Source organism: Chinchilla lanigera, unplaced genomic scaffold (assembly GCF_000276665.1).
Source record: "Chinchilla lanigera isolate Chin_1 unplaced genomic scaffold, ChiLan1.0 scaffold00090, whole genome shotgun sequence".
Classification (NCBI taxonomy): Eukaryota; Metazoa; Chordata; class Mammalia; order Rodentia; family Chinchillidae; genus Chinchilla; species Chinchilla lanigera.
The window spans coordinates 965,571-981,715 of NW_004955491.1; the positions used below are offsets into that span (position 1 = coordinate 965,571).

Genomic DNA, 16,145 nt, shown 5'->3' on the forward strand with positions numbered 1-16,145 from the left:
GCACACAGAGCATCTGAAGTAAAAATACTTACATATTTTAACACATTGCTTCAATTGGTCATTTACAAAACAGTAATATAAACCCGTTGCTTGAAATACGTAATAATGATTCTTTCTGGAAGCATACAGGATATATTCACACTCCAGCTTAGACAAGAGCTTAAAAACTGGTAAACTCTTTAGTCACAAAAACAACAAAGAAGCTTTAGAAAGTATTTGTCATCTTTTTCCGAGATAGTGATCAACCCATAAAATACATATTTGGTTCCACAAAACATTCCTAGCCACTTAAACTGCAGAGAACCAGCTTTATCATTGGATTGCCCGATATACTAAATCCAAGCAGGTAGTAGAAATAAATCACGCCAACAAATTACATTCACAGACGTTATAAATACTTCTCCTCCAGATAAATTTTAAATGTCTGCTCGATGAAGAAAATTTCTCTACTGAAAAATTTAACCTCAAATATTTACTGAATTATTACAAAGCGTCAGGAATCACATTACTCCCTCACAGCAAATGTTCCATTTTTAAACACCTTAGACATAATCTAGAGTCAATATTAATACGCCTGGGACACTGGTTTCATGGTCAAAGCTGGAGATCAAACAGATATCTAGTTTCCCCAATAGGGACAACAGGAAGAAACTCAGACAATGACCTCTGGGAACACTGGACTCTGTGTCTGCGGATCTGCACCAGACCCAAGAGTTCTGTTCCCTCAGGGCTCCCTGGGGCGGAGGGGGCGGGGATGGGAAGAGGCGGGGGGAGGGGAAGAGGCCATAAAAAGGAACTGGGATGTTTTGTGCACAAGGACCAACTCCCTGCAGTGAACGTAATTATTAACGTACTTCAAACATGAACTGAGAAAAATAAAAATTTGAAAAAAGAAATGTTGTGACTTAGGGAGTCAAGGCCTTTTCCTAGAAGCTTCTGATAAAAGCAGAAGAGCTTTTCCTTGTAATTACTTTTCCTTGTAAATTACTCCAAACCTTTCTCATCTGAGCACTGACCCAGAGATCCAACTTCCTTTCTGCTTTCCCCTTCCGACTTACTGCTGAATAGTTCACGCTTACTGAAGCAAAGGGCTTTACGTGTACTAACTCATTTATACTTACAGTAACCCCGTGACAACGTTCTATTTTACAGATAAACGGAAACACAAAGTCAAATAACTACTACGGGGCAAACCTAGGATTTAAATCCAGAGATTAACTCCTCAGTACAAACCGTATTATGCAGCACTCACCATCATTACGACATACTTTTAATCCAGAAAACATTAGCAACCGTCAGACAAGGAAGCTCTCAGGTGTCAGTAATAAATCTGCAAGTCACCCATCAACCTGAAACAAATGCTTCGCTTTGGAAAGGCTGCTGATTCTGCTACTATTGGCTAACTGGCACCTACGAGATTTAGCCCACAAATTGTTACTTGTGGAGATTTCATAAAGCTTTTAGCACTGTTTAAAACAGTAATTAAACACCTCATCTCCTAGCCAAGAAAATAATGTGTTCAGATTCTTATTCTGTCACAGTTTTCCTTCGTGTGAAATACGTATAGGTAGTTAAGTGCTATGTAATGACGTTTCCCCCAGCAACAGACCGTATGCACAGGAGTGGTCCCGCAGATTAAACAGCCCAGGGATCTCCAGCTACCTGAACTTACATAAGGTCACCCTGTAATGGGTGCACGGGGAGGAAATCACCTAATCGCGTTTGTCACAATGCTTCCCATCCCTAAGACATGCACAGCTGTACATACGAAGAATTCAGCACAGTCAACACCTACAGTTGGGAGTCTATGTCACCTGCATCGCTTACAGGATGTGAAATCACCAACCCGCCCAAACCACGTTCAGTAGCCTAAATGAGCCCCATGAAGTCACGTTTACAAAAAAACAAATGTAGGGGCTGGGGGTGTAGCTCAGCGGCACAGCGTCTGCCTGGCAAGCACAAGGTCGTGAGTTCGATTTCCAGTACCGAAAAAAAAAATCTAAACACTGAAAACGATGCTTTCTATGAAACTGACGAATTATAAGTTCTAAACCATGGGCACACAATAAAACTAATTGGTAAATTTTTAAAAAAAAATACATCTAACTTTACATAATTATCACCCAGAAATCAGTTCCTACACCTAAGAACGAATACTCCTGGTAAAACCCATTTTCTCCATCCATGTGAAATGCAGTAACTGTAAAGTTAAAAAACATAAAAAATCCCTCGGTGAGTGTTATACCCTTAAGTGATGGACTACAACCACTCGCTGATCTTTTACTGGGTAAAGAGGCACTGCCCCTGGATGACAAAGGCGTCCTGGACACGTGCAATGACTTTCCTTTCAGGTGTAATTCCTGCCCCGCTGGGGATGTGTTCATACTGCGGTTGAGGCTGCGACCTGCTAAAATTGGGGCGTGCTTTACTGGCTCCAGGTGTGGCCTGATTGCTACTGATGCCCATTGCGCGGATACGGAAACTGAGGCGGGAGGCGCTGAGCGGCGCGCCCAGGGGCACAGAGGTCGGAAGCCGGGCGGCGGCGGTCCGCGCCGGTCCAGGCCGCAGCGCAGCGGGCGCGCCGGGCGCTGGGGCGGGCACGCGGGGACGGGTACAGTACCAGCGGGCAGCAGGGGCTCCAGCGGGGTGAACGCACGCTCCATGGCGGGTCAGGGGCCTCCGCCTTAAAAAAACGAAACAGCGCCAAGTTAGAATCCCTGAGGTCCAATGAACACCGCTCGCGGAGCCGCCCCCTGCCGCGCCGCTCGCACCCAAGCCCCGCGTCCCCCACGCGCGCCCCCATAACAGCCTCCATCCGGGCACTGGCGCGGCCGCGGCTCCCCGCTCCCGCCGCTGCCCCTCCCGCGCCGCAGCCGCACTTACACAGGAAGATGGAGCCCCGAGCGGCGGCGGCGTGGGCTGCCGCAGGGACGCGATCGACTGCTCGGCGCTCTGCTGCGAAGCCCTAGGCGCGCGGCCCGTGCTCGCGGATCGAGGGCCCCGGAGGCTCCGCCCACTTCCGGAACTCGCGCGCGCTGCCTCCCGCACTTCCGCCTGGCCTTGCGGAGCTTTGGATGAGGGCTTCCCGGGGCTCCGGGATTTCGAGGCGAGCGAACTCCCACTTTTGCACCACCCAGCGGGTCAGCTTTCTCTGTGATCTGCCGCTAGCCGTGGATGTGGTTCCTGACGCGCCCCTTCTTCAAAGTCTTACTTCTTGCCCTTTGTGGAAAGCGCAGCACGTGCTCTTTGCCAAGAACAAACTGCAGCAGAGCTGCTCCTGGCCTCCCGAGAAGAGTCGCTGCCCCTCGCGGCCTTGGCACGCCCAGCAAGCCGAACCCGCACTGGCTGGCTCCTCCAGCAGGCGGAGGCGCCCTCACCTGCCGCCTCCCCTTGGCCTGTCTTATAGAAGATCCAGAACCTCGCCTCTTACACAGTTTTGCGGGGCGGATGGAAGGGTCATTTTGATTTTGTTGTTGCTGTTGTTGACATGTGCATGGAGTCTCCGCAAGAACTAGAGACCCAAAGACGCCACAAACCTAAACGAGTGTGGACTGGTACTAATTTGCAAAATTTATATTTAAGGATGCCGTTGAAACTGGCTATCTGGGGGTACATGGAAAAGACTAGTACATGGAACATGCAATCGGTGGCTCTATCTACAACACGTAGAGAACTACAAATCCATCCATCAGTAAAAGAAACTGATGACCCAGAATGCAGTATAAATATGCAAAAACTGGAAAATATTCACATGGCAAATACACATGGTTTACAGATGAATGAGATAATTTACCAGATGGCGAACAGTATTTTAAATAAGAAAAACATACATTTATTGAGCAATTATTGTGTTCCTGTCACTGTTGAGCATTTTTTATATTTTTGTTTACCCTAAAATGTGTGCTCTAAGAGAACAAGGATGGGAGTTTACTCTTGAATCATCACACTGTCACACAGCTGCCAGTTATAAAGAGCAAGCAATCAATGGGTATTTATTGAATGCTTATACTGAAATAGTTGGCAAATGCCTCGAATGCTACTTTTGGAGTTCTTGCAGTGGCTCATCAAGCATGAGCACAAAACTGAACACACACACACACACACTATCTCACCTAGGATTGATTTTTTTTTACATACCTACGATCACAACCTAATTTTTCTCTTCGTTTGACTTACCCCACTCCCCATTAGATCGCTAGGTCCATAGGGAATGAACCACGTGTGTGTTATTCATTGCTATTTCTCTAAATAGTATGCTTTAGCCAGAGTACAGGTTCAATAAATATTTATAGAATATATCAATACATGTTGAGATAGGGAAATTTATGGTCCATCATACCAGCAATTGTTAAAAAGAACACATCAATATGCTTTATGTGGAAAAATGTCAGCAACAGTAAATTTTATAAATAAGAATGACAGAATAATCTCACTCACAATTTTAAATGTACTGGAATATCCTTAGGAAATGAGTTGTTCAAAGTGTCCGGCCTCTGGGCAAAGGGAGTAAAGTAGGTAGGATGCAAGATATTGAAGAATATAACACGTTTTTGTCTTCTCTTTTTGTATCTTGCTATGTTTTTTGTTTTATTTTGTTTTTTGGGTACCAGGAATCACACTCGGGACCTTGCGCTTGCCAGGCAGGCACTGCACCGCTGAGCTGTGTCCTCAGTCCTCAAGTATCTTGCTATGTTAATACATATGTAGACACATTTTTATTTTTAGCACAGTAGTTACACATTTATGGGATACAGTACAAATGTTCATCTACACAATGTATAATGATCAGATCAGGGTAATTAGTATATATACAGATATCATTTCTTCATATTTAGAAGATTCAAAATCTCTATTGGCTATTTTGCAATAATTCAATTTATTGTTAGCCATAGTTAACATACTGTGCTATAGAACATTAGAAGCTATTCATCCTATTCAGCCGCACCCCCGAACCCTCTTCTCTGCATCTTTACATGCCCCACACCCTTCCGAGGCTGTTTTCCACTATTTTATTCTCTGCATTTAACTTGGCTTCGATATATGTGAGAACATATATTTGTCTTTCTGTGCATGGATTACCTCACGTAACAAACCCATCCTGCAGTTACATCCATGTTTCTGAAAATCACAAATTTCATCGTTTCTTATAGCTGAAGAACATTCCACTCTGTGTGTGGAACGTTTTATTTTTTCGTCCCGCAGTGGACGCCTGCGTGGTTCCATATCTTGGCTGTTGTTAGTAATGCTGTAGTGATCAAGGGAATGCAGATCACTCCTTGACAGTCTAATTTAATTCCTTTGATACATACCCAGTAGCACAATCACTCGATCATAGAATGTTACTATTTCTTACATTTTTCTAGAGAATCTTCATTCTATTTTCTATAGACTACACTAATTTATGTTCCCATTAACAGTGTTTGAGAGTTCCCCTTTCTCTACCTCCTTGCCAACATCTCTCTTTCTTTGTTCTTGTTTATACCTCGTTGTGGTTTTGATGCATTTCCGGGATGATTAATGACGCTGAGCATTTGTTCTTGCTGGCTGTTTCTATATCCTCTTTGAGAAATGTCTACTCAGCTCAAGTTAGATTACTTGGTGTTTTGTGGTTATTTGAATTCTTTATGTATATTGGTAATTAATCCTTTGTCACGTGAATATTTGTGTGTTAATTAGCTCTCCCATTCTGGGACACAGTGCTCCAACACCCAGAGCTTGAAGGAGGAGAAGTTTAATTTTCTTCACAGTTTCACAGGATTCCTAACATCCATGGGTGGCTCCTTCCAAGGCAGAAACATTATGATGGAAGGGATAAATCCCGCTTGAGTGTAGTGTACAATTTTTTCATGTGATGTTGGGTTCAATTTGTAGCATTCTGCTGAGAATTTTTCAGTCTATTCTCATATCAGTCTGCAATTTCTGGTTTTTTTGGGGGGGTTGGTTATATCTTTATCTAGTCCCGGCATCAGGGTAATGTTGACCTTGTGGAATGAGTTTGCAAAGGTTCCCTCCTTTTCAATACTTTGGTATAGTTTGGGAAGAATTTGCATTACTTTCTGACAGACAGCACTCAGTAGTGAAGCCATCTAGCACGAGACTTTTCTTTAGTGGGAGACTATAGTACTGATTCAATGTAGTTACTTGTTATTGGTCAGTTCAGGTTTTATATGTCCTCATGCTTCAATTTTGATAGGTTATGTGTGTCCACAAATGTGTCCATTTCTTTTTAGTTTTCCAATTTGTTGGCATATATTTGATCATAAAAGGTCCTTATGAACCTGTTTATATCTGTGAGGCCAATTGTAAGGTCTCCCTTTTCATCTCTGATTTTATTTGGGTCTTCTTTTTTTCTTTTGTTAGGTTAGCTATAGGTTTGCCAATTTTATCTTTTAAAAAAAACCTTTCTTGATACTTGTAAATTTTTTATTGTTTATTTCTGTTCTGTTGTTTGCTATTTCTTTCATCATACTAGTTTTGGATGAGTTTGTTCTCGCTTTAGTTTCTTCAGTTCATTTGATTGTTTATTTGAAATCTTTTGTTGTTGTTGTTGTTTTGGTACTAGGAGTTGAACTCAGTACCTTCACACTAAGCAACAGTTTCCAGCCTCCTTTTTAAATTATATTTTACTTTGAGGCAGAATCTCACTAAGTTGCTAAGTGGCCCAGGCTGGACTCAAACTTGTAGTCTTCCTGTCAGAGACTCCCAGACGATTATAGTGGCCCTATTGTTGGTACTATTTGGAATATATTGTTAATGGTGTGCCTGGCTGCAGGTATGGAAAGTTCTTTAGCTTCTGTGGGTCATGTGAATGTGGAAGCACAGCAGTTGACCCAAGCATGTACAGTCATGTGTGTTTGGTAGCAGCATGAGGTGGCTGTCAGTGTCTGAGACCCACCTGGGTGACATTAAGGGGGCTTGAGGGGCCTCCAGGGTTTGAGCATCTCAGAGAGGTATGCCTAGGGTGCTTCCTTGTTGGGTGGGAATATCTAAGTATCTATTCCTCATTGTCTCAGTGGGCTCAACTTCAAAGTTGGGACTGTGCAACTATTTCTTGAAGCCATGGGAGAATGATTAAGCTACCTGGCTACTTCTGAGAGTCATGGTGTGTGAGATGACCACTTTTGTCACTCCTGGAGTCTCTATGGACTGAGAGAACATGAGCAGAGACACCTGGCCACTTCATTTGGCCAAAAGGGAGTGTGTAGGTATGGTACCCTAGGTGTCTCTGGTTTAGTTGCAAGGGTGATCAGGGCCTCTGGCTGGTTCATATGTGTTTGTAAACTAAGGATAGCTCAGCCCTCATAAGATTCTGGGTGGAAAAGCTCTTAAGGTGGCTCTGTATAGCAAGATCTTGGGTGGCGAATGCACAAAGTGGACTGGATTCTTTCTCCAGGCAATATAAAGGGGTGGTAACTTACCAGCTCTCCAAACTGAGCTCAGTGGCAGCAGGGCACAGAATTCTTTAACAGTAAATGCCTTAGTTATCTTTTGCATGAGTAGGGACTAAGCAGAGCCTCTTATCTTTTCCCCATTATGGGTGCCCCTCTTGGTTCAAGGATGATCTTCAAAGGTGGAATGATAGTCTTGTAGACTGCATTCTCTTCTTTGGATGGCTTTATGTACATCCAGGTTCTGCAGTTTCTCTGCCACATCCCCATTACATTCTGATGCACTCCTTCACATGCTGTAGTGCAGTAGCTATTTTTCCCTTTGTTTGGGTCCGTTGTAGAGGATGATATGCCAAGCACTCTAGGGAGCATCTTATTAATGTCAGAGTCAACCTCTGAACATGTCAACATATAATTTTACAGTAAGAATATTAAGAAATTTAAATCTCTAGAAAAATGTACACTAAAAATTAATGAATCATTATTAGTAACTTTTGGTACATTTTAGGCTTTCCAGAAAAGCAATATACATACATGGTATTCATGATACAGTGTTTAGGGGAAATATTATAGAACTTCAACCAAGTTTTCAATGGCTTCTATGGCCCTGAAAAGGTAAATAGTACAGGCAAATAGGCCTACAGCATGACTGCACATGATGATAGGAATTATCAGTCTGTAAAGAGACAGAGAGAGAGAGAGAGGAAAAGAAGAGTAGAGAGGAGGGGAGGGGGAAGAAGAAACAGACACAGAGACAGATATGGATACAGAGACTAAAAATAATGTGATTAAGCAGAGAATATGGGTATTGGTGACCTAGCTAAGACCCCCAAATGCCTGTTTGGGGGTACAGTGAGGGATGAATAAAAGAGAAACAAATTTAGCAATTCATGAAAGGCGGGGCTAGGAGATCAATGCCTCAAGATGGTCAAAGATAAAGACTCTCCGCTCAACACTACTTCATTAGCCAGTGGAGGGGGAGGGGGAGGGGGAGGGTGCTTTTTCTGCAACTGTGTGGAAGTACTGGTGGAGCAGGCAAGTTTAAAATCATAAAAGAAACAAGTTAAGATCCCCCCCACACACACCTGGGTACTAGCTCTCTCTGTATCAAATATAAGCAGCGACAAATAACAATCAGCAGGCCTCTTTTTGTCCTTTATATTTTATCCCACCTACCAAGGTAGCACTCACACCCTCAATCCTAGCATCACGTCTGAGATCCCAGCATCACACACCTGAGAGCCAGCCACTACCAAAAGCCCCACCTATGAGCACATGAAGCTTTAGGGGGACAGCTGGACATAAGCCATAACAACTTGTTTTGAAAAAGGTCAATAAGAAATTTTTTCGACTCGGTGTAGAAAAAAATGTATCAAACAGTACTTCAAACTTGGTAGTATTGTCATAGAAATAAGATACTTGGATACAGCAAAATATAGCTTAGAAACAAACTAAATACATGGAAATTTAGTTTTGATATATTGACATTTTGTTAGTGTAAAATATATAATGCTATATTTAATGAATAGTCTAGATACAAATGTGTTTTTATGGAAATAAATGAGATCAGTTTGTATCTCACAGCATGCAAAGGTAAGTTTTTAATTCATTAACAGCAAAATATAAAAGTGAAATCCATTCTTTTAGTAAAAGTGTGAAAGAATATTTGTGTTGTGATAGTCACAACATCACAGAAATTAAAAATCTCAGAAGTAAACTTAAATTTGATTAAAAATTTTTAAACCTCTATAGAGTAAAATTAATATGAAGAGATGAAAGACACATGGAAGAGAAATACATGCAGCATAAATATCAAATAAACCTATTATCCAGAACATAAGAAGAGCTTCTATAAATTAATAAAGACAAGGGCCAAGCAGCAGTTCATGGAGGGGAAACGAAGGCTGTAGCTACATCAAAGATGCTCAACTCCCTAATAATTTCAGAAATGTGAACAAAAACAATAAAATATTTTAACTAAAGCATGAAAGAGATTAATGTTAGCTAATGCTATAGGACTTTTGGAAATGGAATTTTTATATATCTTAGCATATTATAATTGGTTAAATCTTTTCTGGGAGGTGGCTTTTATAATATTACTTTAAATATATGTTCCTTATGATCCAGCTACCCCACTTCTAAGACTCTGTCTTTATTACTTAGCTAAAGTTTTACCTATTTTATTCATATTCTCAAGATATGTTAGCTTTTCTGTTGCTGGAATAAATACTTGACACCAACAGTTTAAAGGAGAAAAACTTTATTTCATTCATGGTTTTGGAGGATTCATTCCATGACTGGCTATTCCAAGGCACAACTGTCATTGTGGAAGTGTAGGGGGAAACAAAGCTGCTTAGTTCACAGCCTAACAGAACACAAGAGAGCAAAGCAAGAGAAGAAGGATCAGAGAAAAAATATAAACTTCAGTGTGGTATCTTTATGCCACCCCAGACATACCCAGAAGTGTGCTTTATTAATCCTTAGGTGATGGTTCTAAACTGAGTCAAGTTGACAATTAAGTTTAATCAATACATTCTACCTCTTGTTAACTCAACATCCAAACATCTTCTTAAACCTTATCTAATCTCTGAATATCAACAGTGACACCCAGAAATGTGCTTTATCAATTTCCTAGGTGCCTCCCAAGCCAATCAAGCTGATAATTAAGCTTAACAACACAGAAATAATTTTTAAATTCCACTAAATCTTCCTTTTGTTTTACTTTATCTACTTTAAACATTTACATTTTAGTTTTCTTCTTTATTTCCTTCCATTTATTTTGGAGTTGATTTGCTTTCCATTGGAAGGTAAATATGTTTGTTTTAGATCTTCTTATCAAATATAAACATTTAAATCTGTATACTTCTCTTTAAGAGTTCTTTCACTTCATTCTAACATCTTAATACTTTGTCTTAATTATCATTTTGTTCAAAATATTGTCTAACATCTTTTATAAGTTTTCCTTGACCGATGCACATTTAGAAATGTGATCTCTAATGTCCAAATAATTTTCAAAATATCTTTTTACTATTGAATTTCATTTTAATCCTACTGCTTTCCTAGAATATGCATTGCAAATTTATATAGATTTGTTTTATGTCCTGGCATATAATCTGTTTTACTGATTTTTCTTAATTCCTGAAAAATTATTATGTCATGGCTGAATATAGTGGTCAGTTCATGTGAATTATATAAAGTTATATTATGGTACTGTGTGTTTTCTATGGTACTGTGTGCTATCTATATTATGGTACTGTGTGTTATCTATTATCTGTAATGTGTGTTAAACATTACAGATTTTCTGAGTAACTGTTATATCAATTGCTCAGAGAGTAGTATTTAACTGTCCAAATACAGTTGTTTATTTTTATATTTCTTCTTTCAGATTTATCAGCTTGACTTTGTGTTTTGAAGCTATGTTTTTAGGTACATTCATATTTATGATTGCTAAGTCTTCTTGATAAATTGATCATCTTATCATTATAAAATGTCCCTTTAGAAATAAATTAATATTGTTTTCCTTGAAATACACATTGCCAAATACTACTTTAATCACTCCAGCTATTTTATGATTAATAATCACTTGGAATATAATTTCTCCTACACATACATTTAACCCATATTTGTATTTTGTTGGATTTCCTGTAGATAGTATATAGCTGCATCTTGCTGTTTTAAAATTTAATCTGACATTAAATATCATTGGGTTTATTCTATTTAGTTATTTCTGTTTCTCTTGATTTGATCTTGTTTTATCTAATTATTTTGGATTGAGTATTTTTTAGTATTGTACTTTTTACTCTTCTATTGAGTCATAGTTTTAAGTATCTATTCCAGTGTTTACAATATGCACCCTTAATTTATCACTTTCCACTTTCTAATATTATATTGCTTCACATATACAATAGAAATGTTTTAGAAGAATACTTCCCTTTCTTTCTTCATCTGCATCCTCTGTGTTAATATGGACATATATTTTACTTTGTTATTGTTTAAAGGATTTTTTAAAGCCAAAGCATCTCCTATATTTAAAATCCAAAGAAACAACCTACCATCTTATGTATATTTCCACCATTTTTGAAGCCCTTCATTTTTAGGGGTGGGTACAAATTTCTAGCTGGAAATGCTTTATTTCAGCCTGAAAGGCTTCCATTAACATGCTTAGTTTCTGTTTACTGAGCTTCTCACATCTGTGGGTTCAGAGTTTGAATCAAATTCTGAACATTTCCGGCCATTATTTCTTTCCCTTCTGTATTATCTCTTTCTGCTGTTCCAAATACACATACTATGTATAGTCTGTCTGATATTGTCTCAGTTCATCAGCCCATTCATTTTTTGCTTTTGTGTTCATGCATCACCTTGCATAATTTCTCTTGTTGTGTGTAAAGGTTTAGTGAGTTTTTCTCTTGCAAATTCTAGTCTTCTGATGTACCATTTCTGTGAATTGTTCGTTTCAGGCATTGCATTTTCCACTGCTATGATTTCTACTTATTATTTTTTAAATGCCTTCTATTTTTTTTTTCTTTAAAGCCTTGAGCACAATTATAATAATTGCCCTAGGGTTTTATTGATAATTACACTATCTCTGACATTTAAGAATGTCTTTATTGTCTTCCCCTTTTGGTATGAGTTGAATAGTTACGCTTTTTTGAATTACTAGAAATTTCTGTTTAGATTACTGTTATTATGTTACTGAGGGTTTAAATTTTGTTTTCTTCTTTTAAAGAATTTGAGGTTTGTTTTAGTAAATAATGAAGTTACTTGAAGATTAGCTCTATCTTTATAGATTTGTCCTCAGTTTTTGTTTAAAGGTTGTGATTCATCCTTCTAGTTTATTCTAGAACTATTTAGTCCTCATACTAAGGAATGACTCTTCTGGTATCTGTATTGAATGTCCTGTGAAATTAACAGTCTCTCTCCTTTCTGACTGTTAGGAATTCTAGTATTTTCTAACCTGTGTATTTGTAGATTGTTTTTAAAACTCTAGGAACCACTGAACTTTCTAGCTGTTTTATTTTACCTAGCCTGTTAGGATTCTACCTAGCATGTGCCTAAAATTAAATTTGCTCAAAAGTCACAATTGTATTTCTGTAGATTTCTGGAGCTCTTTTTTGGCATGTTTCCCTGCCCTCCAAATCTTGTCCATTTTGATCTTCCTGATTCTTTCTTTCTCCTTTCTTTCTTTCTTTCTTTCTTTCTTTCTTTCTTTCTTTCTTTCTTTCTTTCTTTCTTTTTCTTTCATCTCAGGAGGTCATTGGCATTCCTTCTTTTTTCCCTTCTTTGTTTTGATTGCAGACATTACTTCTCAAAAGCAGAGATAATTTCAGAGCTCATCTAATTTGTGTCTCTCTTCTCATGGATCGTAGTTCTTTTATGTGTCCTGTTTCACACATGTTATCCCTTTCTGATTGGGTGAGCAGGATGTTGGGTCTCACGTGGCATATTTCTCAGCAGGAGGAAGTAAAAGTTTTGGTAAGTTTAAGAATAAGATGTAAATACTAAAACATTATTGGTAACACTGGGTGCACCGTCAGGAGATTCTGACTGTTGGACAGGATGGTAAACTGGGTGAACGATTTCATTACCCTCTTTTAGAATTACTCAGTAATTTTCCTTCTGGCAGCCTTCTAAAAGAAGGCTGTGGATCTTCTCTTTTGGTCATCTCACTGTGAAACTCATCTATTCTGGAGTTCCTGTCTCTTTCAGTTAACTATCTTCAGACGATAAACCTTTTATTCTCTGTTAGGTGATCTGATCATTATTTTTTTTCTATTCCACGGTGTTATGAAGATATTTCTTCTTCATTTTGATGTTTTCAGGATAAATTATCTAATTAATTTTTAAGATGTGTATGATCTGTTATTTACACTATTTTACATTATGATGATGTCTACATTCTTTTCTTTAATCTCTTTAAGCTTAATTTGCATTCCCTTTCAGACTACTAAATTTTCTGCAGTCTTTAAGCTTTAAATGATCGGTTTGCTTTTTTATACTGATTCATATTTTTACTTTTTCCTTATGTGGCTTAAATTTTTTGATTACTTTATATATAACTTCAGTTTTCCTTAAGATAAACAATACTCTTTGGATTGCAATCTTTCTGATTTAGATTTTACTTGAAAATTGCAGTTAGCAGTTTTTGTGCCAATATATGGCAAAAATCTCAGATTAGTTTATTCATGACTTAATACTTTCTTCCATTCAATACACTGTATAAATTACAAAGAAGCTTTCTAATGGTTTTCTTGGTTGGTTATGAATGGTAGCAACATTATGGACCATTACAAATTGCAAAGCTATGTCTCTTACCTTAAATATGCCTTGTTTTATCTCACAGCTATAAGGCCTACTGGAGGGTACATTAACAGCTGAAAGAGGATGCACTTAATTCCATGTATCCTACCTAACTGCATACTGTACACTGTTCTAAGCACTCAATATGCATTATTTTAGTAACCTTCATAGACTGTAAATTCCATAAAAGCAGAAACCAACCTTGGGTCACAGAATTTGCACAATAGATGTTTATTGAAGGAAAGCCAGAAATGAAATATTAGGAATTTGTACTTTTAGTAAAATGTGTTTGATCCAACTATAAGTTAGGGTACATATTTGACTAAAATTCTATTTTAGTTTGAATAAGAGGGAGAAGAAACGAATGTTTTTTTCTTTTCTTTTCTCAGTAAAGAAAGGAGACATTTAGAAAGAGAAGATAGTCTACAGCCATACCACCCTGATCTCGTCTAGAAGGAGAAGATTGGGAGCAGAAGTGAAAGTTTATGGATTTTATGACTTTTCTTATTGAGACTAATTTTTTGTCATGGAATGTATGAAAATGCTCCATGGGATCGTTTCTTCCAGTCACTAAAAATACAGCCAACTCTGCTTAACATAGTTTGGAACATTGCTTTAATAATGGTTATTTAAAGTATTTGCTTTTGGAATAGTATATAAAAACAAAAAGTCATGACCTCTTCTTTAAGTTACTTTCGCGCTTTCTTCTTTCCAAAGTGGAGCTAATACTCAGTAATTTTCCTTCTGGCAAGCTTCTAAAAACTATCAATGCTTACAGTAGGGGGCAGCAGAGGAGCACATGTCAACATGAAAATATGGCTCATCTCCAAAGTCCTTTTGTTAACTCTCCCCTTGGAAGGATGTGCGGCTCGGGCATTTAGAAGAAGACTTGAGCAATTTGAGAAGATAAAAGTTCAAAAGATATATAGACTATAAGTCAGAAAATATCTAAAAATTTAGAAAACAAGAAATTTTAAGCATGTTCCTTTTGAAAGCATAAATTTTTTGTCTTGTTCGCATGGATAGGAATACATATATTATCGACAAAAGCAGATTCTGGCTCCTTTTTTTGAAAAACATAAAAGTGATGATTATTAACAGATTGGATCTGTGTCCGTTGCATAGACAAGTGGAATTTAAGTATGGAATATAAACACTGTGATCTTTTTAAAGATCATATCTAGGAATTTACTTTTCCATTACTTGATCCAGTGTTTTTCTTATTTGCTTGAGTGAAGCAGAAAGGTTAATGCATTTAAAGAAATAAATTCTGCAGTGCTGTTTAGTTTGCATTATGAGATTCTCAAAGTGAATCACAGAGGCTCTGAAGCACAAGGCAGACGACTGCAAAGATACCTCGGTCAACTGAGAAGCAATTCAATTCAGTGCTCAGTTACCCATCAAGCTAGAATATGTAGGTTCCATGGAATTTATACAGAGCCCTAAAGTCTGTAAAGCTTGACAGATGGAGCAATCTTTTTTTTTTTTAAGTTTCTCTGTCACAATAGGAGGTAGAGTTGAAAAGAAATCCAGTAGGATTACAGTTGGTTTTCCTTGTGGGTCAGTCATAAAAGAGTCACTGTTAAAGGTAAACCAACCTTCTTATTTAAAGATAAATCCACTGAAGAATGATATTATCCATAGTCCCCAGAAGACCAATAGCTCCAGGTATAAAAGCAAAGCATGAAATAACTAGATATCAGATTGTTGGTAGAACCTGCCTAGAGAAGCCCCAAAATATGAAAGCCAAAAAAGTGAGTAGGTAGTTTATCTTCTATACTCAAACATTAAGCTTAACACAATAGTTTACTTAGTGTAGAAGTAATCAGATAATTAGGATATTCATTTTTGTTCAGTTGTGGATACATTTATCTGTCTTACACAATTTGATTAATAGAAAATAATAACAAAAGTAGTTCTTTGTATTAATCCTAACATTTTCATGCTTCATAAAATTTATATTTTTTCTTCACCTCTTGACACCTTTGACTTCAGGACTGTCTATAATTGGTGGTGAACTATGTTGTTTTCAAACAGGAATAGCACAGCTCTGCACTGCTTATGAATGTGCAGTTGGGTTACAGGTGTTTATACTGTATTGAAAGTAAGTGTGCACACACCAAGTCATAAAAACAAGTTATGAGTGTCTAAATGAAGGCTAAAAAAGACTTCCATAAGTATAAATCCACAATTTATTGCATAAAAAGCATTATATCATGATCTCAGTGGTATTTTTTTCTCCTTCGTGGCATATACAGTAGTGGGGTGTATTACAATCAGCAATGTTTCATGTTTTATAAAATGTGGTGTTTTATTCTCATTTTAAAAGTGGGGAACCTGTGACCCAGAAAGGTCACAGATTGAGGAAACAACAGAATTTAGTCCCCATCTATCACAAGTTGTCTTATAGTCTACATAGAAAACATAAAAGTGATTCTCACACTCCTTGAATCTTTCCTT

General features: G+C 38.0%; 1 protein-coding gene across 5 annotated transcripts in view; it reads right to left on the reverse strand.

Annotated features, from left to right (window-relative positions):
* Positions 1-3,000, reverse strand: part of Tpk1 (thiamin pyrophosphokinase 1) — a 346,630-nt gene extending 343,630 nt beyond the window's left edge. The window contains exons 1-2 of one of the 5 annotated variants that reach the window (XM_013504640.1): positions 2,884-3,000; positions 2,621-2,683 (exon numbers count right to left, since the gene is read on the reverse strand). In XM_013504640.1, coding sequence (XP_013360094.1) covers positions 2,621-2,663 — 43 coding nt within the window. In that variant the 5' untranslated portion in view covers positions 2,664-2,683; positions 2,884-3,000. The other 4 variants (XM_005404730.2, XM_013504637.1, XM_013504638.1 and 1 more) reach the window with 4 other exon arrangements.
* Positions 3,001-16,145: the final 13,145 nt, after the last annotated feature.